General features: G+C 36.8%; 1 protein-coding gene across 2 annotated transcripts in view; it reads left to right on the top strand.

Annotated features, from left to right (window-relative positions):
* Positions 1-252: 252 nt before the first annotated feature.
* KLHDC1 (kelch domain containing 1) overlaps positions 253-25787 on the top strand; it is a 54646-nt gene continuing 29111 nt past the window's right edge. The window contains exons 1-7 of one of the 2 annotated variants that reach the window (XM_042943110.1): positions 610-665; positions 3342-3507; positions 14658-14728; positions 15205-15322; positions 15751-15869; positions 23500-23578; positions 25462-25545. In XM_042943110.1, the coding sequence (XP_042799044.1) occupies positions 15209-15322; positions 15751-15869; positions 23500-23578; positions 25462-25545 (396 nt within the window). In that variant the 5' untranslated portion in view covers positions 610-665; positions 3342-3507; positions 14658-14728; positions 15205-15208. Of the gene's footprint in view, positions 666-3341; positions 3508-14657; positions 14729-15204; positions 15323-15750; positions 15870-23499; positions 23579-25461; positions 25546-25787 lie in introns of both variants that reach the window. The other variant, XM_042943108.1, reaches the window with a different exon arrangement.

The raw sequence follows: 25787 nt of genomic DNA on the forward strand, positions 1-25787 counted from the left end.
ATGTAAAACCATTCTTGGCTGTGGGCTATACAAAAACAGGCGCAGATTTACTTTGGACCCCAGGCGGCAGTTTGCTAGAATACGTTTCAGAAAATCCCTAATTAAAAAAAATATATTACACCCCCCCCCCCATTCTTATGGATAACCATCCTTGCTGGAAGTTGAGTGGAAAAGGAAACCCACACGAAGCATTAATTAATATACTGATTTATGTCACAGCAGCATCAATAGACCAGAAGCCTATTTATCCAGCTAATAAGAGACAGAGTTAGGTTGTACTGCCAAAATCACGCGATCCCGAGTGGGAAGAAATCAGCAGGTGGCAGGGTTCCGAAGCCACGGGCACCTCCCTCAGAGCTCAGCCTAGAGCATCCCTAACGGGCGACGCCACCCCGGGCCAGGCTTCCCGGGCGGGCTGCGGGACGGCGCAGACGCACTCGTTCCGCCTTCCCACCAATCTCGGCCCTCGACGCGTTCCGTTCGTGCGTGGAAGAGCCCGGCGGGAGGAGAGGCCGCTCCGTGGGCAGGGGCCGAGGCGCGCCCAGCGGCTGGACCGGGCGACGGCGCGGATGGCGGACTCGCAGCCGTTCTGCGTGGCGGAGGAGCGCAGCGGCCACTGCGCCGTGGTGGACGGAAACTTCCTCTACGTGTGGGGGGGCTACGTGGTAAGGGGAAGAGGCGGGACGGGGCGGACTCGCGCTGGGAGCCCGCCCGGCCTCTGGGCCCGAGCGGACGCCGAGCGCCCGCCCACACCGGCCCCGAGACGGGGGTCGGTCCGCGGCCCGGGTCCGGCGCGTCCGGCGACCCCCTCGCCCGTCCGCCCGCCCCTCCGCCGTCGGCCGCTCTCCCAGCCGCGCCAGGGCTTGACGCCGCCCCGCCGTTGCTTCCACTTTGAAAGCCTTCAAACCCGCGTTCTGGGGCTCTTCCCACTGTCCGCTCCCCACCCTCCCCCCCGACCCCCCGCAGCTGTCCGGTAACCCCCGGGCTGACCGGCACTAAGTCTCTGCGCGATTAATTATCTTTAAATGCTTGCGCAGACTTAAAGGCACCACGAGGACGCCGCGCTGTATTGTTTTGTAAATATTTCCTTATTGCAAGGTTGCTATTCGGAGTATTGAAAGCACTGAAGCATTTGACTATTTCTAAGCGATTTTCAGTGGCATTCCTTTATCGGTGGGTAATTACGAAGTTGTTTTTGAGTCTCAGAATAGACTCGTATTAGCAACAATTTAGTAAAAATTGCTTAAATACGCTTATTACGATGGAGGTTTGAATGTGTGTATTTGTTTTGTTTCTATAATCATAAGATTATAGAAGCAAAGATTCTAAAGCCAGAAAACAGTTCAGGAGTATACGCCAACCCCATCAGTTTACAGTTTTTCGTTTTTTGTCTTTTTAAAGCGAGCCATCTGGAAGTTCTTTTGCAAGTAGAACCCACATTTTCTGACTGTCTCGATACTATTATATGACAGATGTAACATTACTGACTCACTCACTGAAATAAAGTACATACTATCTATGTTAAATGATTCTCAGATCCAAGTTGGTTTTTGTTGTTTTGTTTGTGTGTTTATTTTTAATTTGGTGCAGTATCAGGACGGGAAAATTAGAACTGACCTTTGAGTGCCTACTATACCTGGCATGTGCTAGGAACTTTCATATTCCTAATCTTATATAATCTTTACTGTGCCTTGTAAGGTAAGTAATAACCCCGTTAAAAGTAAGGATGATGAGTCAATGGGAATGAATGATGGCCATTTGACCTCAAGGGTAGGAGATTCCAGCCTAGGTATATTGGATTTCCAAAGGCTATTTTTTCTGTGATAAACTAAGGTAAACTAGATGACTATGTTTTCTTCATGTCTAATCTTTACACCATTTGTTCTTTATGAAAAAGGAGCCTAGATCCATTGATGGTTTTATGTAGAAGAAATATTTTGATTGTTTTTTTAGCTCTGCCACTTGAAGATGTAGAGGTGTCAAACTTCATCTGCTATATTGATTCTTACTATTGTAAAAGTTAAGTGAAAAAAATCTAATTTAACATAGTAACTGCAATATCTCGTATCTGGTGACAGTATACATTTATTTTGGGCCTATAAATGAAATGTCTGAATATTTTTATCTCATTTTAATCTTGAAAATTATGTAATTAATTAGATTCCAGGTGTTCAGGTGGCAATCAGTGAATAGAATCACTTTGTTTTCTACTACTTACTGATTCAATGATACGATGCTGTTAAGAACCACTCTGAAAAGTGCCATGCAGATTTAGAAAGAGTTTGCTACAGGCATACCTTGGATATTGCAGGTTTGGTTCCAGACCACCACAATAAAGCACGTCAAATGAATTTTTTGGTTTCCCAGTGTATATAAAAGTTATGTGTATGCTATATTGTGGTCTCTTATGTGTGCAATGGCATTATGTCTAAAAAATGTACATACCCTAATTTAAAAATACTTGATTGCAAAAAAGTGCTAATTATCATCTGAGCTTTCAGCAGGTCCTAATCTTTTTGCTGGTAGAGGGTCTTGCCTTGATGTTGATGGTTGCTGACTGATCAGGGTGGTGGTTGCTGAAGGTTGAGTGGCTGTGGCAATTTCTTAAAAAGAAGATGATGAAGTTTGCAACATCAATTGACTCTTGCTTTCATTAATGATTTTTTTATGGTATGTGATGCTGTTGGATAGCATTTTGCCCACAGTAGAACTTCTTTCACAACTGGGGTCAATACTCAGACCCTCCTGCTGCCTTACCAAGAATAGAAAATGTCATATTCTAAATCCTTTGTTGTCATTTCCACCATCTTCACAGAGGCCTCACCAGCAGTAGATTCCACTCCAAGAAACCACTTTCTTTGCTCATGCATAAGAAACAACTCCTCCATCTGCTCAAGTTTGATCATGAGACTGCAGCAATTCAGTCCCATCTTCAGTCTCAACTTCTAATTCTAGTTCTCTTGCTATTTCCACCACATCTGCAGTTACTGCCTCCAGTGAAGTCTTGATTGAATCTTCAATTTGTAAAAAAAAAAAACAAAAAACCACAGTGTCAAGGGGGACTTGGGTGGCTCTGTCGATTGGGCGTCCGACTTTGGCTCAGGTCATGATGTGGCGGTTTGTGAGTTCGAGCCCCACGTCGAATTCTGTGCTGATCGCTCAGAGCCTGGAAACTGCTTTGGATTCTGTGTCTCCTCCTCTCTCTGTCCCTCCCATGTTCATGCTCTGTCTCTGTCTCTCAATAATAAAATAAATGTAAAACAACAACAACACAGTATCTGTGAAGCGCAGTAAAGCAAAGTGCAATAAAACAAGGTATGCCTGTACTTTTTAAATTCCAGGAATTATCAGCAGCTAACGAATGTCTAAGGCATGAGTGGAAGGAAAGAGAGTGGGAGGCAAAAAAGAAGACCTAGCATATCTTGAGGAAAAGTAGAATCCTTCCAACAAGTGTTTTATTGAGACCCTTCTGAAAAGAAGATAGCTGAGACCCCTTGGAATCTGGAGGTAATCCAGTGGTCAGTAGTTAAGAATAATCCAATAATTTCAGATTGTATGTTCTAATCACAGTTTTCTTCCTTATTTTTTTTTCTTTTCTTTAAATTTATTTTGAGAGAAAGAGAGTGAGCACAAGTGGGAAAGGGGCAGAGAGAGAGGGAGAGAGAAAATCCCAAGCAGGCTCCACACTGACAGCACAGAGTCCCATGTGGGGCTCAAACTTAGGAACCATGAGATCATGACCTGAGCCGAAGTCAGATGCTTAGCCGACTGAGCCACACAGGTGCCCCAGTTTTCTTCCTTATCACCAAAAAACAATATGTTAAAATTCATGAACATACATCCTAAAACCTGAATAGTCTACAGATAACCGTCTAGATTAACTCATTATTATCCAACATATTCTAAGGACATTGCATCTGAAAACAATTCTACCTCTCTCTAGAGGTGAGAGTGGCAGTGCTGAAAAAAGTAAGTGGCAAATTTTAATTGGTGCCAGAATATTCTTTTTTTTAATGTTTATTTTAGAGAGAGAGAGAGAACGAGCATGAGTGGGGGAGGGGCAGAAAGAGAGGGGACAGAGGATCCAAAGTGGGCTCTGTGTTGACAGCAGAGACTGTTATGGAACTTGAACCCACAAACCAAACTGTGAGGTCATGACCTGAGCTGAAGACAGACGCTCAACCAACTGAGCCACCTAGGTGCCCCAATGCCAGAATATTCTTTTGCCTCTTCTTCCATATTCTTTCTGTATTACTGAACTTCATGTAATCTTTAGTGCTGCTACTGGGAACATTGAAAAGTTATGAGCAGTTTCCCCAAATTTTGGAGGAAAAGCGCGGTGTTTTAGCATGTTTGTAGCTGGTATGCTTTCTTCTTAGGGCTTAATCATATGAACAGTTTTATTTTCATAACATAGTTGATGTTAATACATTTTTCCCTAAACTTTTCCTTATAGAAAATATCTGCACAGGTATGCTTAACTACATATTTCTGTTTTGGACATAGACGTAAAGGGAAGAAGACTCAATTTAGAATATGTTTTCAAAGAAGCAAGGTGGGAGGTTTACAGTGCCAGATATTAAAACATACCACAATATTACAATACTTAAGTCAGTGCTCCTGATGCAACATGAGATAGCATGATGGAATGGAAATGAAGTTACATAAACAGCCAAGCAAACCAAACATTCAAAAGGTAGCATTTTAATTCTGGAAAAGCAATTACTCATTCAATAAATGGTCTAGGGATAGCCAGAGGAAAGTGATAGTAGAGCCTTAGGATTGAAGAGTTAAATGTAGAAAAATTAAGCTATATCATGCCAGAAGAAAAACAGTGACTCTTTTAAAATTTTGAGTTGGAAAAATAAAAATGAATTGGGTAAAACTATGAAGGAAAAGATAGGTAGATAAAACCTTTTTAAAAATTTAAAACTGTTTTTTAAATACCATAAAGTGAGAAGGCAGATGAAAGACTGGGGGAAACATTTGCAACATCTAGGCAAAAATAAAGATTAATATCTGTAAAAGTAAAAGTATCTCCATAGAAAAATGAGCAATAAATATGTACAAGAAATTTACAAAAGAAGAAATACAATATGAGTCATAAGAAAAACCCAACTGAAAAAAACAATGAGATTTTTCTTCTCCTATTTGCAAATATTAAAAAGAATTTTTGAAAAGAGCATGGGGAAATGAATTAGTCTGGTAATGGGAATACAAATCTGTGTAACCTTTTTAAGGAGAAATGTAGTGATGTGAATCAAAAGCCTTAAGTGCATATTCTCTTTAACCTAATAGTTTTGTTTTACATATTCATATATGGTCACATAGGCCATCCATGTCACATGGAAGACATTTGTTCTTTTTAGATGCCCCAAATTTGAACCTCCTTCTTTTATTGTACTATCACCCACCAAATGAGTCTGTTTGGGGTATTTATTGTAGTTGTCTACCTTCTACCTAGCCCATAGAATGTAAATTCTATAAAGATTGAGATTTTGTTCCCTGTTGTATCCCCAGTATCTAGGAGGGGCACAGCTTATGGTAAGTGACCAATAAAAAGAACCTGAGTGTCGTGTACTGTACTCTTCCAGCCTCCCTTGCAGCTAGATTGTGGGCAGGTGGCTTGGACCCAGTTAGATGAATCTGTGCTAGATTTGGACTCACAGTAATACTAAGTAATACGTAGTAAGATGCAAAAATGAGGACCTGAAGAGGATTCTTACCCAGCAATAGAATCTGTAGGAAGAGCAAGGTCCCTGGCATAAAAGGTGGTGCTACAAGTTGTGGTGTCATTCTCCAGTGACAGCGGCAATTAGCTCACGAGACCTGTCCTATGACATGCTTTCAGAGCTTGTCCTAACTCGTGTGGATCAGAGGCTGGTTCTCCAGCTTCTTTGATGACTTTGTGAGTAACTATTCATTTCTGAAAATTTTATTTTCTTAATTTTAAAGTTTGAAATGTATATACAGAAAGAATGTGTAAAATAAGTATCATTTAAAGGTAAACATCTTTAATTGCCAGCTTAAGAAATCAACTGGAACCAGTACCTTAGCAGCTTTCTGCTTGTCTTTCACTGATTACAGTGCTCCTTCCACCCCACAGGGTACCAGGATCTTGATTTCTTGTTAATGACTCTTTTCATTATGATCTTACCACACATGCATCTGTCTCTAAACAATATATTATTTGGTTTTGGAGTCATAGCGTACGTTTTCTTTTGTGACTTAATTCTTTTAGTAATGCATGTTTTTTAGATTCACACATTGCTTTTATTCAGCTAGTGTGCCCTTGCATGACTATACCTGTTTTTAGCTGATGTCCATTCTGATTTGTCAGTTTCTGTGCTATCTGGTTATTAAATATTTTGAAAATCATCCCTGGATTCATTCATTTGATATATGTCCTCTCTAATATTCTGTTGTGTGAATTTACTGCAATTTATTTATTCTGATGTTGAATGTTTGAATGGTTTTCTTTTCTTTCTTTTTTTTGTGGTATTGTTAAGCAATGCTACATGGAATATTCTTATAACACATCTCCTATTATACCTGCACAAGGACATGCACTCTCTCTAGGGCATATACCAAGAGGTGGACTGCTGGGTCACTTGGTATACACATCTCCAAATTTACTTGGAAATGTCACTGCTCCCAAAATATTTGTATCAATTTACACTCCCACCAGCTTCCTCCTTGCTGCACATCCTTAATAACATTCAGTACTATCTGGCCTTATTTTCCCAATCCAGTGAATGTGACGTGATATTTCATTGTGGTTTTGTTTGCTTTTCCGTGATTACTAATGACGTTAAATGCCTTTTCATTTGAACAGTTATGAACTATTTGTGTTTCTTCTTCGGTAAAAATGCTGGTTCATGTCTTTTGCTCATTTGTCTGTTGGATTATTTGTTTTTTTCTAACTGATTTATAGGAATTCTTTAAGTATATGGCTGTATGAATTGAATATATCTTCTCAGTTTATAGCTTGTCTTTGTGCTTTCTTGATGATTGTCTTTTGTTCAACAGCATTTCTTCATTTTAATGTAATTTCAGTCTTTTCCTTAAAGCTTTATGCTTTCTGCATCTTTAATCTTTCTCAATATGGAGATCATAAAATGTCCTATGTTATCTTCCAAACAACGTTCAGTTTTGCCTTCCATGTTTAAATCTTTTGTTATCTGAATTTTTTGTTTGTTTAAATGGTTTAGAATAGGGATCCAATTTCATTATTTTTTCAATATGGATAACCAATTGTCTTTGTGTCATATATTAAATAGTCCCTTTCCCTGTGAACACGCAAACTCAGTCTGTCAACATGAAGGTTTCATGTGTGTATGATATGTTTCCAGGTCCTTTATTAGGTTCAGTTGGTCTGTTTATTTTGACAACCACACCGTGTAAATTGCAACTGCTTTAGTAGAAGTTTGAAAATGTTAACATATAAATTTAAATCCCCACTCTATCTTGTTCTTCAAGAATATTTTGTGTTTTTTTAGAGCCTTTTGTGCTTTTGTATAAATTTTCTTTACTATTTTTATTTTGTAGTAAAATATGTAAAACTTATAATTTGCCGTTTTTGCCATAGTTTAGTGCATGATTCAGTGTCATTAATTACATCACAATGTTCTACAATGTTACCACTATCTGGTTCCCAAACTCTGTTTCTCCAAATGGAAACTGTATACCCATTATGCAATAACTCTCTCTTAGTTCTTTCCTCAGTCACTGGTAACTTCTAATCTTTTTATGCATTTGCCTTTTTACAGATATTCTAAGTAATTGGAATCATACAATGTTTGTCTTTTTGAGTCTGGTTTATTTTACTTACCACAATGTTTTCAAGGTTCATCTATGTCATAGTGTCAATCAGAACCTCATTCCTTTTTATGGCTGAACAAGATGACATTGTGTGTAAATACCATATTTTGCTTATCCATCATCTGTGATGGGGTACTGGGGTTGTTACCATCTTTTGTGTATTGTGAATAATACTGCTGTGAAATTGGCACAAATATCTGAGCCCCTATTTCCAATTCTTTTGAGTATGTAGGAGTTGCAATGTTGGGTCATATGGTTATTCTACATTTAGCTTTTAGATGAACTGTGTAATTGTTTTTCCACAGTGCTTCCTCGTTTGTATAAACTTTAGAGTCAGATTGTCAAATAAAGTTTCTGTTGGGATTTTTTGTCACTGTATTCAAATCTTCAGATCTTTCGAGGGTGATAGACATGTTATGAAATTGAGTATTCTCCTCCAATTATATAGTATATCTATTTAGGAGGGTTTTTAAAAACGTCTTTTGATAAAATTTTACAGTGTCTTCATAGGAATCTTGTACATCTTTTGTTGTATTCTTAGTTTCTTTATATTTTTTAATTTCTATTGCTAATTTTTTACAAACTAAATGTCCTGATTGTTGCTGGTGTTCTGAAATACAGTTTTTGAATACTTTTGTTTCTTCTCTCCTACTTTTTATTTGTTTTCTTTTCTTTACTGCACTGGTTGATCCAAAGTACAATGTTAAATAGAAGCCTTTTTTTTTGGTCTTGTTCCTGATCTTAGAAGGATAGTTTTCGACTATTAACCATTAAGTTTGATATTTGCTTTGGTTTTTGTTTATTTGTTTGTAGATAACTTTTTTCAACTTGAGGAGGTTTTCTTCTATCTGATTTTCAGTGAATGGCTGTTGAACTTTGGAGAGTGATTTTTCTGCATCAGACTGAGACAATCATATTTTTTCTCCTTTAATCTCTTAATGGGATAATTTATACTATTATATAAATATTAACCAATGATGCATTTTCTAGGTTAAATGCAAGTTAGTAAAATAGGTTATCTGTTTTATACATTACTGGATCCTGTTTGCTAATTCTTGGGAGGGGCATTTTTACATCTGTGTTTATAAATGGATTCAGTATTGTTCTTTCTTTTATATTCTGAAGTGGTTTTTGTAAGATTGAATTAATTGTTCTTTGAATGTTTGGAAGACCACATCTGTAAAGCCATCTGGACCTTTGTAGAGGAGGTTTTAAATCTCTGATTCAATCTTTTTAAAGCTGTGGATTGTTAAGATTTTGCATTTTTTCTGATGTCAAGTTTGGTAAGGTTCCCTCACCCCACCTCCCACCTCTATCCATTTCCTTTAGGTTTAAAAATTTCATGGCATAAACTAAAGTTGTTCATAATACCCTCTATTTAATCTCTGTAGTAGCTATAGGTATGTCCCTTTTTTCATCCTAAATTTATTTAGTATGTCCTTCCTTTCTTTCCTTTTTTGAATAATTTTGCCAGAGGTTTACCAGCCTTCTGAAACACCAGCTTTTGGTTTACTTAATCTTCTCTGTTGTATTTTTTTATTTCATTAATGTTTGCTTTTTATTGCCTCCTACTTTTTTAAATGTTTATTTATTCTGAGAGAGAGAGGCAGACAGAGAGAGAGACAGAATCCAAGCAGGCTCCACGCTGTCAACGCAGAGCTGATGCGAGGCTCTATCCCACAAACATGTGAGATCATGACCTGAGCTGAAATCAAGAGTTGGTTGCTCAGCTGATGGAACCCCCCAGGCGCCCCTTTCCTCCTACTTTCTATGGGTTTATTATGCTGTAATTTCTTGAACTTCTGAAGTTGGATGCTTAATTCATTTTTTTTGAGACTTTTAAATTCTTTAAGTGTGTTAGACTATATATTTTCTTGTAAGTACCTCTTTAGCTCTCCTCCTCCTTTTGGTAAGCAGTGTTTTGTTATTTTACAGTCTTAATATTTTATACTTTTCACTATCATTTCTTATTTGACCCATAAGTTGTTTGGGAAAATATTTTAAATTTCTGTGCTATTTTTGTAATTAGGTTTCTGTTATTAATTTCTAACTTAATTGTGTCATACAGTGTAATCTATGTCTATCTATGTCTATCTGTTGCCAGTCCTTTCAGATATGTTGAGACTTGCTTTAAAGACTAGCATATGACCAGTTTTCATAAATATGCCATTAGGTCTTAAAAATATATATATATTCTAATTATCAGGTAAAGTGCTTTATTTATGTCTATTTTATCAGTCTGCTGGTTGTGTTGTTCAAAGCTCCTTTATCTTTTTTGATTATTTTATTTCCTGTTCCATCAGTTACTGTAACAGGTCTTTAAAATTCATACTCTGACTATAGATTTGTTAATTTCTCCCTGTGATCCTGTCAGTTTTTACTTTAATGTATTTTAGGCTGCCTCTTTATATGTATATGAACTTAGAATTATTATATCTTTCTGGATAATTGAACATTTTATTATTTTGTAGTGATCCTCTTTATCTGTAGTAATATTACTTTCCTTAAAATGTATTTTCTCAGTACATCTATACCAATTTTCTTTTGGTTAGTATTTGCATGGCATACCTTTTTCTACCTTCTCATGGAAACTTTGTATATATCTTTATATTTTAGATGTGTGTCTTACAACCTGAAAATAGCTGGATCTTGTTTTTGTCTAGTCTAACATTTTGTATATTTTATCTGAAGAGTTTAGCCTATTTTCACTTAATGTGATTCTGATATACTATTTTCATCAAATGTGTTTATGTGTTTTATTTTCCCCTCCTCTCTCTTTTCCTCCTGCTTCTTAACTTTTTCATTTTGAGGATTGTTTAAGGAGTTTTTCGTTCTTTCCTTTTTTTTTTTTTTTTGGTCTTTTCTTGTGTAGAAATTATATGATTTATTTCTAACCATGTAGGAACTACTCTCTTTCAACATTGACTACTTCACAAAGTTCAAAGTTAATAGTTTTCCTTCTTCCCCAAGAGTTCAGTTACTTGAGAAAGTTTTAAGTCCAGTCACCCTTTTCCCTAGGTAGTCCTTTCCTGTTTCCCTCTCCTTAAGCATCAAAAAAAGTTGAGCCCATTTTTGTGGGTTTAAATTTACCCATACATTTACAAGTATCTCATCATACTATTTCTTATCACATTTCAGATCTTTAATTGCATATCATTTTTCTTTTGCTTGAAATAGCTGTTAGAATTTCTTTTCCTGGGGTGCTTAGGTGGCACAGTCAGTTGAGTATCTGACTCTTGGTTTCAGCTCAGGTCATGATCTCATGGTCTGTGAGTTCGAGCCCCTTATTGGGCTCTGCACTGATGGTGTGGAGCCTGCTTGGGATTCTCTCTCCTTCTCTCTGAGCCTTCTTGTGTTCTCTCTCTCTCTCTCTCTCTCTCTTGCAAAATAAACAAACTTAAGAAAAAATTTTTTTAATTTCTTTTATTTTTTTTAAGTAGGCTCCACACCTACTGTGGGGCTTGAACTCACTACTCTGGGATTAAGAGTCTGGTGCTCTGGGGGCGCCTGGGTGGCTCAGTCGGTTAAGCGCCGATTGGGCTCAGGTCATGATTTCGCGGTCCGTGAGTCCGAGCCCTGCGTCGGGCTCTGTGCTGACAGCTCAGAGCCTGGAGCCTGTTTCAGATTCTGTGTCTCCCTCTCTCTTACCCTCCCCCGTTCATGCTCTGTCTCTCTCTGTCTCAAAAATAAACGTTAAACAAAAAAAATTTTTTTTAAAGAGTCTGGTGCTCTGGGCGCCTGAGTGGCTCTGTCAGTTAAGCGTCGGACTGGCTTAGGTCATGATCTCATGGTTTATTAGTTCGAGCCCTGTATCTGGCTCTACAGAGCCTGCTTGGGATTCTTTCTCTCTTCCAATCTCTCTGCCCCTCCCCTATTCTCTCTCTCTCTCTCTCTCTCTCTTTCTCTCTCAAAATAAATAAATAAACTAAAAAAAAAGTTGGATGCTCTACTGACTGAGCCAACCAGGCGCCCCTAGAATTTCTTTAAATGAGGGTCAGTTATTGGCCAGCTGTCTCAACTTATGTTTGTCTGAAAATTTCTTTATTTTACCTTGGCTCTTAAAATATATTTTCACTGGGTGTAGAATTCTAGGTTGACAGGTACTTTCATTAAACATATTGGTAATACTTAGTCTTGGTTGTTAATGGGAATTCAGTCATTAGTTGCCATTTTGTTTGAAGGTGATTTGTTTTTTATCTGGCTGTTGTTAAGAAAATATGTTTTTCTTTGATATTCTGCAGTTTTACTGTGATGTATCATGGTATGGATTTCTATTCATCCTGCTTGCAACTTGTTAGGACTTCCTAGATCTCAAGGATTGATGATGTTCAACGATTTTGTAAAATTCCCAGCCTTTGTCTCTTCAAATATTGCCTCTTACTTATTCTATTACATGCTAATGAAATTCTGGTTAGACTTAGTTCTTCTCTCTCTTTTTCCATGTCTGTTTTTAAAAAAATATATTCCATCTCTCTGGTTCATATTTCTGGATAAATCAGTTAACAAATTCTCTTTTTTAGGGTTATCTTCACAGAGCAATTTTAGTGAAAAGATGGGCTCAGAAGCCAGATTAATTTGGATTGATGAGAGAATGTGAGGTGAAACAGGAGGGACATTCACTGTAGTTAACATGGAAGTTTTATTGTGGAGGGAGTCAAGAAATAGGAGATGGGGTTAAGGGAGAGTTTGTTTGTTTTTAAAGATGAGGGATATCAAGGCATGTTTGGACATCAATAGGAATGATCTGGTAGAGAAGGAAAACTTAATGATGTAGAAAAGAGGGGATAATTTAGGAATGAAATCTCTGAGAAAATGAGAGGGAACTAAGTCCAAATTTTTCACTTCTGTGATTCGTTTGTGTTTTTGCACCACCCCATTTAAAGATTAGTGAAAGGGATATATTTTTAGGTTTACTTATTTTTTGAGAGAGAAAGAGTGTGAGCAAGGGAGGGGGAGAGAGAGGGGGAGAGAGAGATATTCCCACACAGGTTCTGTACTGGCAGTGCAGGGCTCCACTCATGAACTGTGAGAACATGCCCTAAACCGGAATCAAGAATCGGACATTTAACTAATTGAGCCACCCAGGTGCCCTCAAAGAGATTTTTTTTTTCAATCAGGCTAAGGTGAGTCTGTAGTCAGTTTAACAAGTATTATTCACTTATCCATTCACTCCTCAATCAACAAACATTACATTTGCCTTTTATGTGCGAGGTACTGTGCTCCACTCTCAGAACAGAATTATAACAAGATAAACATGGCCCATGCGCTCACACTCATGAAGCTTATAGGTTAGTGGTAGTGGTGGGTGGGTGTGATACAAAGGACTTGGAAGTGAAGTACAGTACTGCAGGAGAGCAATTAATTGGGACCTTAATCCCGTAACCTTATTCTGGGAGATTAGAGAAGCAACATTTAAACTGATTTCCAAAGAATGAGCAGTTATCCAGGCAAATTCCGGAAGAGCATTCCAAGAAGAAAGATGAGCACAGATGAAGGCCCTGTTGAAGCAAGGAATTTGCAGAGATTTAGGAACTGAAAGAAGACTAGAGCATAGTGAGTAAAAGGCAAGATAACCTTTGGAGGGATAGCATGTGCCATATAATGCAGAATCATAGAAATTTTAGATAATCCTGGGAGCAGTGGGGAAGCATTGAGGGACTTAAGGAGAATAGTGACAATCTATTTTCATACTATTTCTGTTATAAAGGTGCATACATGAGGCTACTGGACCCTGATGCCATTAAATCTTAGGATCATACAGTTACCACACTCCTTACAATTATTTGTTTACTTATCCATCTAATAGGGCTTCCACAGCCAGACATGAGTGAAAGTTTCCTTGGAATTAATACAATGGTTTTCTTCTTTGTGCATGTGAGTGTGTGTGTGTGTGAGGTAGGGGGAGGAAGGGGAGAGAGAGAAAGGTGGTGGCAGGGGTCAGATACTTGGTAGTCAAGATACTTTTTTTTTTTTTAATTTAACAAGCCAATGAGAAAACTAACCAACTCTTTTTAACATGTTAATAATTTACTCATCATACAGTCTTAGAAATTCTTAAACTGCTATCTTTTAAAACTAGTTATTTTTGAATTATTTTACAGACTAATAAATTATGGTGGATTTATGTAAGAATTTGTTTTAATCCCTAAATTTTTACACTTAAAATAAGTAAGATTTCTCTATTCTTATTTCTCTTTTCATCATAAATGTCAGAATGTACTATTCTGTTGATGTTATCTGCTTCTTTAGAGATTATTTGGATTCTGAGTTGTCATTTTGACTAAATTTATCTTGCTCCTTAGATTCTATATTTAATGAACACCTAACACTATGCCTTGCACATAGTAGGCACTCAAAAAATATGCTCAGTAAATCAAAATATCTGATAAGTGGTCTTAATTATAGGTTATAAAAATTTACTTCCTTATTTCCTTCCTTTCATCCAAAATATATTGCCCTCTTTTGATATTCCTTTTCTTCCTGACTTTGTAGTCTTCAGTATTCTGCTCTGAATGTTATTATTTTGCCATTTTCCCTTACTCCAAATCCCTTTTTAAGGTTTAATTGCCCTGAGTCTTTTTCTTGAGACTCATATACGTGCTATTTTGTATTCTAAACCTTTCTTGTTTGCCCACTTTCTCTTAGAAAATGTCTTTTTTTCTCCTTTTTTTTTTTTTTTTTTTTTACCTATCTTAGTTTAAATTAAAGAAACCCTCTCGGAGCCTGTTTATGATTTTGTGTCTTGCAGCATTTTAATCACAGATTTCCCATCTTGAGGAACCATTTAATTGTTACTGTGTAATTGATAAACATAATTTTATGTATTCTGTTTTTAGTCAATTGAAGACAATGAAGTATATTTGCCTAATGATGAAATTTGGACCTATGATATTGATAGTGGGTTGTGGTAAGTAATTTTAAATTGCAGAATGTCCAATCTTAAAATCTGATTTAAATATTTTCATAGACTACAGGGAATTTAAGACCAAACTTAGAACATACTGCAACGTTTAGCATGACCCTTTCCTTTTCTTTGAATGTTTTATTCTCTCTGGCTCTTTCTTTCCCCTACTCTCTTCCTCTCTCTGCTCGGTCTTCATTGTTTACCATTCCTCTCAAGGTTCAGGCAACCCCAGAAGACTTTGCTTTGTTGTACCAGTTAATTCCCAATTCTAGTGACACCTGAAGATTTTGCGATTTTTTTTCCCCAGTAGGTTGAAAAATCTTTACCATGTATTAGAGTTTTTACCGTATTGGCTACCATTGCATTTCAATTACAGTTGTCAATGGCAATTTTCACTGAAAGAGTACTCATGGAGTTCAAAGGGAATTTTAATTTGCCTTTCTAGAAAGTCATGGAATTCCATGTTATTCTTGCTGCAGGACCATGCACCTCATGGAAGGAGAACTCCCTACCTCCATGTCAGGAAGTTGTGGTGTTTGCATTAATGGAAAGCTGTACGTTTTTGGAGGATATGATGACAAAGGATACAGCAATCGAGTAATATTTTCTTTCAATTCAGGAGTGCAGCAAAATGTAATATTCAGTGTATCACTTAATCTCGTGTACAAATATTTAAAGGAGCAGATATATGTAGAAAATCTTAAGCTTACAAGGTTTTAAAAATAGAGTGAAAATGCAGCCATTGTGTTCGTCTCTTCCATGTCTTTCTGCTTCAGAGTTCGCTCCCTGCTTAGTTGGTGTCTATAGGGCAGAGCATGATGAGAAAAGATCCATTTCAGTATGTTTTATATGTCATTTTTGCTTCTAAAACACAGCTTTCTTTTTCATTAACTTTACAATGAAAAATTTTACCTTGCAAAAAGAAAAAAAAAGTTATATTATTAAGTTTTGGATCACATATCCCTCAGACACAGACTTGATTTTTAAATGCCCTGTCTGCTAATGGTGTTCTTCTCTTTTAAAAGCTTTATTTTGTTAATTTGCGAACAAGAGATGGAACCTACATTTGGGAAAAAATCACCAATTTTGAAGGACAACCACCCACACCACGTGATAAACTTTCTTGCTGGGTATATAAAGACAGGTAATACGGCAGAATCATCTCATTAAGTACACTTTAGCAAGGGTGGTGGCTGAAATAGAGAAAACTTGAAAGTCTGAATTTTTTCAAGATGTAATTACAAACTTGTTTTGACTCTGTTGGTAATGGCAGTTCTGCATCCTGGGTAAGAGCCATGTCATAAAAATAAGCATTGTGGATGCAACTATTTTTTTTAATAAATTTATTATTTAATTAAAATTTCTAAATAGTTAACACATTCACATGGTTCAAAACTCAAGACCATATTAAAAAGTCTACAGTGAAAGGTCTGGCTCCCACCCCTGTCCCTATCCACTCTGTTCTCCCCCACCATGCACAAATAGCTGCTTCAATTAATATCTTTTGTATTCTTACATCACTGGTTCTCAAACTTGTCTGCAATTGTAATCACCTGGGGATTTTTTTTTTTAATTTCAAAGCCCAGGTGATACTTTATACTAATTAAATGATCATCTCTAGGGTTATGATGTTTTGAAACTCCTCAGGTGATTCCAAGATGCAGACAGGTTTGGAAGCCACTGCCATCAGTGTTACTTTATGCAAATAGAAGCAAATACGTAGGAGTGTGTGCACGTATTCCTTTTTTCTCTCTCTTCCTTACACAAATAGCAGTGTATTCTGTATACTCTTGTGCACCCTGCTGCTTCCATCAGTTAACAGTGTACCATGGAGATCTTTCATCTTTCTGAATCCCTAGTTAGAAAGCTGATTTTCTTCCTCCCTCCCTTTTTTCTTCCTTCCTTCCTTTTTTTCTTTCGTAGCTGCATAGCATTCCCCTTTGAGGACATACCATGGTTTATATAACCTTTCCCCTGAAAATGAAATAACACTTAGATTATTTCTGTTCCTTTGCTGTTACAAACTATGCTTTAATGAATTTAAATGAAATGTATCCATTGGATAAAATTAGATTGCCTTTATAATTCTGACAAATGTTTAGTTTGCCAAAGCTGTTTTAACAAAGTACCATAAGCTAAGGGGCTTAAACAACAGAAATGTGCTTTCTCATGTTTCTAGAAACTGGAAGTACGAGATCAAAGGGTCAGCACGATTGGTTCCTTCTCTAGGTTTTGAGAAAAAATTTATTCCATGCCTCTCCCCTAACTTATGGTGATTTGCTGGCAAACTTAAAAAAAAATTTTTTTTTAATGTTTTATTTATTTTTGAGTGACAGAGATGGAGTGTGAGCAGGGGAGGGGCAGAGAAAGAGGGAGACACAGAATCCATGAAGCAGATTCCAGGCTCTGAGCTGTCAGCCCAGAGCCGATGCAAGCCTTGAAACTGTGAACCACAAGATCATGACCTGAGCTGAAGTTGGAGGCTTAACCAACTGAGCCACCCAGGCGCCCCATTTCTGCTGGCAATCTTTGATGTTCTTGGGCATGTAGAGACATCACTCTGATCTCTGCTTTCATGTTCACATAGGATTCTCTCTATCTATTCTTATCTGTCTCCAGATTTTCCCTTTTTATAGACACCAGTCATGCTGGGTTAGGGCCTCCCCTAATGATCTCATTTTAACTTGATTGCCTCTGTAAAGAACCTATCTCCAAATAAGGTCATATTCTGAGATACAGGGGCAGGGGGCAGGCATTAGGACTTGAACATGAATTTTGGAAGAACACAATGAAACACACAGCAGTAGATTTTGCCAATTTTTCCTCCATATAAGTGGGGCCATTTTGCATGCTCAACAATGGAATGCTTATTTCTCCATAGTCTTGCCAAGAGTTTGTTGGCAAACTCAGATTATTTGTTTGTTTGCCATACTGACAGATGAGAAATGTCTCAGTCTTATTTTCATTTTCACTGAAATAATTTTTGTAAGTTTGGATGTATTTTCCTATGTTTAAGGGGAATTTTGATTTCTTTTTCTCTGAACTATTTGTGTCCTTTGGTAATTATTTTCTATTTGAGTTTTGCTTTTATAAACTCAGTTTCTAGGAGTTATTTATGTATTAAGGAAATTAGTGTTTGACTATGATATGGTATGGTATGAATATATTTTTTCCAATTTGTCATTTGTCTTTTGAGTTTGCTTATTACTATGTGTTCTACATGCATTAAGCAGATTTTTAAAACTTATTTAGATAAATTTATCAATAATTTCTTTTTTTACCAGTAATTTCTTTTATGGCTTGTTGATCTTGAATCTTGATTGCAAAGTTATACATTAATTCACCAATGTATTTTTCTCTAGTACTTTTGTCATTTTATTTTTTACATTTGAATTGTTGATTCATTTGGGGCTTATTCTGAGAATGGTATGAGATATGGATCCAGGTTTATCTTTTTCTGAATGGCTACCTGTCTGTAACTCAGTTATTTCAGATGCTACCTTTATCATGTATTTACCTAATTTTCATTGGTATTTGGATCTGAGTTTTCTATTCTGTTCCATTGATCTGTTAATGTATAAATACTTCACTAGTTTAGATATTGAAGCTCTACAGAGCATTCTTATAGGACTATTATAAATCCTAAGTGTATACCTTAAGTAGTTATCACAAAATGACATACTTATGTAACCACCACTCAAGTAAAGAAAGAACATCATCAACACTGTAGAATCCTTCATTATGTCCACTCCTAATGAGTATGCTCAGCCCCCTTCCTAAAGGAAACCATTATCCTGACTTCTGGTATCCTAAATTAGTTATTGTTTTTTATATTTTATATATTTTTGTTTTTTTATGTTGTATATGGCATCCTATAGAATTTATACTTTAACCAAAATTATATTTTTGAGATTCATTCATGATGTTGTATGTACCTATGGTTTGTTTTCTTTCCTGTATGTTATTATATTAAATGAAATACTGCAATGTATTTATTCATTCTGTTGTCGATAGACATTTGGGTCATTTCTATTTTTTGACTCTTCGGAATAATATAGCTATGAGCATTCTTCTATGTATTTTGGTACATAAGCGTTAACATTTCTGTTGGGCATGTATCTCTTTATTCTCTCAATGGTATAATCTGATTTCAATATAGTCTAATTTATCATTTTTTCCCTCATGGTTAGTGCTTTTGTGTCCTAGACTTAATTGATCTTAACCTTACAAAGTATGTTTTTGGTCCTTTGAAGTTTTTCTTGTTCACATATACAAGGAACTGGTAACAGTGGTTGCCCCAGGCAGGGAAATTGAGTGACTGAGAGTAGGAGAGGGACTTACTTTTACTACACCTTTTTAAAAAGTCATGATAAAATACATGTAACATAAAATTTGCCATTTTAACCATACGTAAGCGTCCAGTGCAGTGGACAATTACATTCACAGGACTGTACAACCATCACCAGTACATAAAACCTTGGATTGCCAGTAATGTGTTCTGCAAGACAAGCACACGTTTCTAATAATTTAAAAAAAAATTTTTTTTAATGTTCATTGATTTTTGAGAGAGAGAGAGAGAGAGAGAGAGCGAGCATGTTGGGGAGGGGCAGAGAGAGAGGGAGACACAGAATCTGAAGCAGGCTCCAGGCTCTGAGCTGCCAGCACAGAGCCCAATGCAGGGCTCGAATTCACGAACTGCGAAATCATGACCTGAGCCAAAGTTGGACGCTTGACTGACTGAGCCACCCAGGTGCCCCTCTAATAAATTTTAACTTGATAAACAAGCAGTGTCTTGCAATACGAGTAGTACCTGATGCCGATTGTCCCATGATCACAACTAAGCCAATGGTTCTTGAAATTTGCTTTGATATACAAGTGCTTTGGATTACAAGCATGTTTCGGGAATGAATTATGCTGTCAAACCAAGGTTTTACTGTATTTAGTTAAAAAATTTATCATCACTCCAAACAGAGACTCTGTAGACATTAAGCAATACCTCCCTGTTCCCTCTTCGCCCCAACTTCTGGTAACCTCTAATCTACTTTCTACCTGCATGAATTTGCCTATTACAGATATTTCATGGAAGTAGAATCATTCAATGTTTGTTTTTTAGTGTCTGGCTTATTTCACTTAAAATATTTTCAAAGTTCACTATGTTGTGTGTATCGGGGCTTCTTCCTTTTTAAGGCTGAATAACATTCCATTGTATGCCCTGTTACATATTTGTTTATCTGTTCATCTGTTGATGAACATTTGTTTCCACCTTTTGGTTATTGTGAATAATGCTGCTGTGAACATTGGCTTACAAGTATTGTTTGAGTCCCTGTTTTTAATTCTAACTGTAGAATTTTCAGGTCATATGGTAATTCTATGTTTAATTTTTTGAGGAAGCACCAAACTGTTTTTTACAGTGACTATGCCATTTTATATTCCCACTGGCATTGTACATGGGTTCTAACTTCTCCATATCCTTGCCAACACTTGCCATTTCTTCCTTTATTTCTTTTTTCTTTTTTTTTCTTCTTTTTAAAAAATAGTAGGAAGGGGTACCTGGGTGTCTCAGTTGGTTAAGCATCTGTCTTCAGCTTAGGTCATGATATCACGGTTTGTGGGTTTCAGCCCCGCATTGGGCTCTGTGCTGACAGCTCAGAGCCTGGAGCCTGCTTTAGATTCTGTGTCTCCTTCTCTCGCTGCCCCTTCCCTGCTCATGTTCTGTCTGTCTCTCTCTCAAAAAATAAAATAAAAATTAAAAATAATAGGCATCATAGTGGGTGTGAAGTAGTGTTCATTGTGGTTTTAATTTGTATTTCCCCAGAGACTAATGATGTTGACCATTTTTCATATGCCCGTTGGCCATTTGTAGATCTTCTTTGGAGAAATGTCTATTCAAGCCCTTTGCTCATTTTTAAAAATTGGGTTGTCTTTTTGTTGTTGAGTTATAGGAGTTCATTACTTATTCTGGATATTAATCTCTTACTGGATATATGTAGTTTTCTTTTGTTGTAATGTTTTTGGCTGGCTTGCCTCATAGAATGAGTTAGGAAATGTTCTTTCCTCTTCATTTCTTTTTAAAAAGACTTTGAGAAGGTTGGTATTAATTATTCTATAAATGTTTGATATCATTTATCACTGAAGCCATCTGGTCCTGGGCTTTTCTTTGTTGGTGGGTTTTTTGATTACTGATTCAATCTCCTTATTATAGTTTTATTCAGTTTTTCTATTTCTTACAAGCCATTTCTGATAGTGTCTTTCCAGAAATTTTTCTATTTCATCTAAATTATCCAGTATGTTGGCATGGTTTTTTGTAGTATTCTCTTAAAATCCTTTTAATTTCTGTAATGTTGATAATAATATCCCCTCTGTCATTTCCAATTTTAGTGCTTGGAGTTTTCTCTTTTTTTCCTTGTCAACCTAGCTAAAGCTTTGTCAATTGTGTTGATCTTTTCAGAGAACCAACTTTTAGTTTGTTGGTTTTTTTTCTATTTACTATTTTGCTTATATCCTTTAATTAAACTAAACCCTTCTTTCTGTTATCTTTGGGTTTAGTTTGCTCTTCTCTTTTTTGTTCCTTAATGTGTACAGTTCTGTTATTGATTTGAGATCTTTTAAATAAATTGTAGGCATTTACAGCTATAAAATTCCCTCTGAGTGCCATCTTCATTGTACATCATAAGTTTTATTTTATTGCATTTTCTTTTTTGTTTGTTTTATTGTGTTTTCATTCATTTCAAGGTAATTTTTAATTTCCTTTGTGACTTTTTTCTCTACCCATTAGGTTGACAGGTTATTTGTTTGTTTGTTTGTTTGTTTTTTCCTTTCAGCACTTTAAAGATTTTATGACATTGCTTTTGGCCTCCAGTTTTCTGGTGAGAAATTCACTCTCATTCGTGTTTTTGTTCCCCGGTATATGTCTTTTTACTCTGGCTTTTCTTTATTTGTTCTTTATTTTTGCTCTTCATTGATTTGATTAAAATGGTCCTACCTGGGGGAGCATGGATAGCTCAGCTGGCTAAGCTTCCAACTCTTAATTTTGGCTCAGGTCATGATCTCCTAGCCCCATGTTGTTGTTGGTACTGAGTGTGGGGCCTGCTTGGAATTCTTTCTCTCTCCCTCTCTCTGCCCCTCCCCCACTCATACTTGTGCACATGCTCTCTCTCTCAATAAATAAATAAACTTTTTTTTTTTTTTTTTTTTTTTTAACAAATGTTCCTGCTTGTAGTTTCCTTTGTATTTATCCAGATTGGAGTGTGCTGAGCTTGGGTTGGTGGGTTTATATCTTTCATCAGTTTTAGAAACCTCTTAGTAATTTTCACATATTTCTTCTACACATTTATTTGTCTCTCCATCTTCAAGGGCTCCTGTTTAGTGCACATTAGGCCATTTGATATTGTTCCACAGAGCTTGGGCTCTCTGGGTTCCCCCCCCCCCTTTTCTTCTCTTTGTTTTAATTTGAATACTTTTTATTAACCTCTTGACCTATCTTCAAGTTCACTGGTATTTTCCATTGCTATGTCCAGTCTCCTGTGAAGCCTATTTATTCAAGTCTTTACTTCTTACATTTTCCCCCATTTTCAGCATTTCCACTTAGTGGTTATTTTTCATCATTCTGTGTCTCTGCTGGAATTGTTCTGTTCTTCCTGCATTTTGTCCACATTTTACAAACTAGGTCTGTTATCTTTATCACAGTTTATCATAGTTACTGTAAATGCCATGCTGACCACCTTGTGGTCACTTTGCTCTCTTGCTCATAGGTTATTTATTTATTTATTTATTTTACCTTTTCATGTATCTTGTATTTTTTTTTTTACCACGTGCTAGACATTCTGTGTGAAAGAATGGTAAAGATTGGAAAAAATGATATTTATCTTCAGAAAAGGACATGTCCTTTATGTTTTTCTCAAGCTGCTAGAGTGGGAGTTCAGTCAGTCTCATTTGTAGTTGATTTGTGTTTGAGGCTGTTATAACTTTAGTTTGATTCCATTGTACAACTGGCTTCAGATGTTTTGAGGCAAGATCAGGACTTTCCTTTGCTAGGACCCCATGTTTGAGCATCGCAGATTTTCCAAAGATGTTCTGCCGTGCTTCACAGAGTTCCGAGCCTCAGAACCGTGGAAGGTCTCTCCCTGTTTTGTAGCCTCATTGGTAGGTCTTTGGATTACTAGGGAGTTCTCTTTGCTCTCCAGTCCCCCCTTTCGCTTTCCATACCTTAGGAGATCATTTTCAGCCTTGTATGTCCTCCTCTGGGCTTTTGAGAGCAGGCATCCTGTGTGCTGTAATGGCTTGGTATGCTTCTGAGGTATTTCCGTCAGCTCTTCTGTCCTGATCTCAAATGTTAGTAGACTCAATTTAGTAGATTATTGCCTATTGGTGACCAACCATGAGCTCTCTGAAGACCATGTGAAAGACTTGTCGAGTGGATTCAATCTCCCACTGTGCTGATTTTCTTAAGATTCTAATTTGCCATGCCAGCCTACATGCAGCTATTAAAATTTTGGGTGGTGTCTTTTACAAAGCCTATCTGTCCCGGATTCTTCCTCCTCTTGCTATTGCACCAGGAATGAAAGCAGCTGTGCGCGTGTCTCTTCTCTCCTATTGAGAACTCATCACTTTCTGGCATTAGTTCATTTAGGATTCTTCCCTTCTCTCCTTGATTTTTTTTAAACTGTGGTTTTGTAGTTTATTTGGCTTGTTTAGATTACTAGGGGGAGAGAGAGATGAGCTCCTTTGCAAACAGACTGGAAATAGAACATCTGAAATGTGTACTTGTTTTTCAGATTAATATATTTTGGTGGCTATGGGTGTAGGAGACACAGTGAACTCCAGGACTGTTTTGATGTTCATGATGCATCTTGGGTAAGACAGTAACCACTGTTTACATTTTCCTCAAATTTAGTATCCCCTTAAAGTCTCTAGACACAATGAGCCCAATCTTTCTGTTTAAATTGCCATAATTGACACTGTGAAAAAAAAATGTGTTTTCTTTCTTTTGGATTTAGATTCAGTTAGAGGAAGTTCTCTCACCTAGTGGTATTAGCCTTCATGGCTACTGGCAGAGTAATTTCTTACATTCATCACTCACACCTGCTTCTGTTAGACAAGTGGTGACTTTAGCACAACTTGGAAAAACTTTGTTCATAGATAACCAGAATGGCTGTTGCTGATACACACCTCCTTTTAGGTATGTCCACCAGAACTATTCATAGCTCAGACTGGCCTCTGTAATGCAGTAAATTGATAGTGACATTACCTTTCCTACGTCTTACTGGTTAGAGAATAATCTATTACTAATGAAATAAGACATGACATAAAAATGAAACCTTTTAAAAGGTAACTTAAAATTTTTTTTAATGTTTATTTATTTTTGAGAGAGAGACAGAGACAGAGAGAGACAGAGGGGTAGGGGCAGAGAGAGAGAGGGCAACAGATTCTGAAGCAGGTCCAGGCTCCGAGCTGTCAGCACAGAGCCCAATGCGGGGCTCGCACCCTTGAACCGAGAGATCATGACCTGAGCTGAAATGGGACTCTCAACCAACTGAGCCACTCAGGCGCCCCTAAAAGATAACTGTAAAAACCATTGATCCCAGGGGTGCCTGGCTGGCTCAGTCGGTGAAGCATGCGACTCTTAATCTTGGGTTTGAAAGTTCAAACCCCACGTTGGGTATACAGATTACTTAAAAATAAAATCTTAAACTAAACCAAACCAAACAAACACAACATTGATCCCAGCACCGAGATACATAGTAACTCTTTGGTTTTACCTTCTACTAGCATATAGTATTTTTGTACATTATAATATAAATATATATGTACACTTCATGTCTATGTTTTTGTATATGGGTATTTAAAAAGTTCTCTGTGTATTTCCATGGTTTTTGAGTTTTCAAATAAAATATGTGTAAAGCTTTGCTACTTATAGTATTACTGATAATTTTCAGAACTATACATCCCCATTACTTCTATCTAATTTTTTTACTCATTTTTTTTCTCTTCTAGTACAGGTTAGGCTAAGGATCATGTCCTGAAGTTTCTGGTGTACCAGTAGATTTTTTTCTCTTAGATTTTAAATTAAGTAAATCATTTAGTTTGTTTAATTTGTTTGACAAGTCCTGCCAAAAATGAATGATGTATTTCTGGCATAGAACATAAAACCAACAGAGTGGTAAGCTAGAGTAGTAACAGAGGATTTCAACAATCCAGAGATGCTAAGTATAGTATAACTGCTAAATGGGTACCTCGCTGACAGTTTTGTTTCCTAGAAGACAAAGAAGAGAGTGAGCACAAGTTTTACCTATACGAACAAACTGCTTGGTTAAATAGAAGTGGTTGGAACTCTTTGGAAACAAGAACCATGGTCCCCTAAAGTTCCTAATTGCAAAGATTAGGAATTCAGAGCATGTACTCTAGGAAAACAGATTGCAAAATATAAATGTCATTCTGTCCTCTGCAAGTTTAAAAGAGACAATCCTTGAGAGGATTGGCAGGTTATCAATGAGTAAAGTTATAATTCACTGGAAGCAATGCTATGAGAGGACAAGTTGCCAGGTGGTGGCTGTTACTGGCCTGGAGGCGACACTTTGTGAGCCACTGCTGTACGCGTTAGCTTTATGACTATGCTAACACTTAACTCTATTTTTGTAATGGTGCCTATTATTTCACTGGTAAATATGCAATTAAATTTGTAACATTAATCTAAAAATTATAAAAGCTTTTAAATATTTAAAAAACTTCTGTTTTAGGAAGAACAGATATTCTGGGGGTGGCATAATGATGTTCATATATTTGATACAAAGACACGGAGTTGGTTTCAACCAGAAATTAAAGTAAGTATTGTAAAAAGTTACCTTTCTTTATATTGATATATCCATTGATAGTTTAAAAGGATACAGTTTTGCTAAGTCATTTGGATTTTAGCAATTGAGTTTATATTTATATATTAAGGGGTCCCTGAGTACTGTCACTAGTCGTTTTTTTTTAATCACCTATTTTTCTCCAGGTTAGCTAAGGTTTTCTAGAAAAATCTTCTAAAGAGGGTTCCATCATCATTCTTTAGCCACAAGTGTGA

This window comes from Panthera leo, chromosome B3 (genome assembly GCF_018350215.1).
Source record: "Panthera leo isolate Ple1 chromosome B3, P.leo_Ple1_pat1.1, whole genome shotgun sequence".
NCBI classification, from domain to species: domain Eukaryota; kingdom Metazoa; phylum Chordata; class Mammalia; order Carnivora; family Felidae; genus Panthera; species Panthera leo.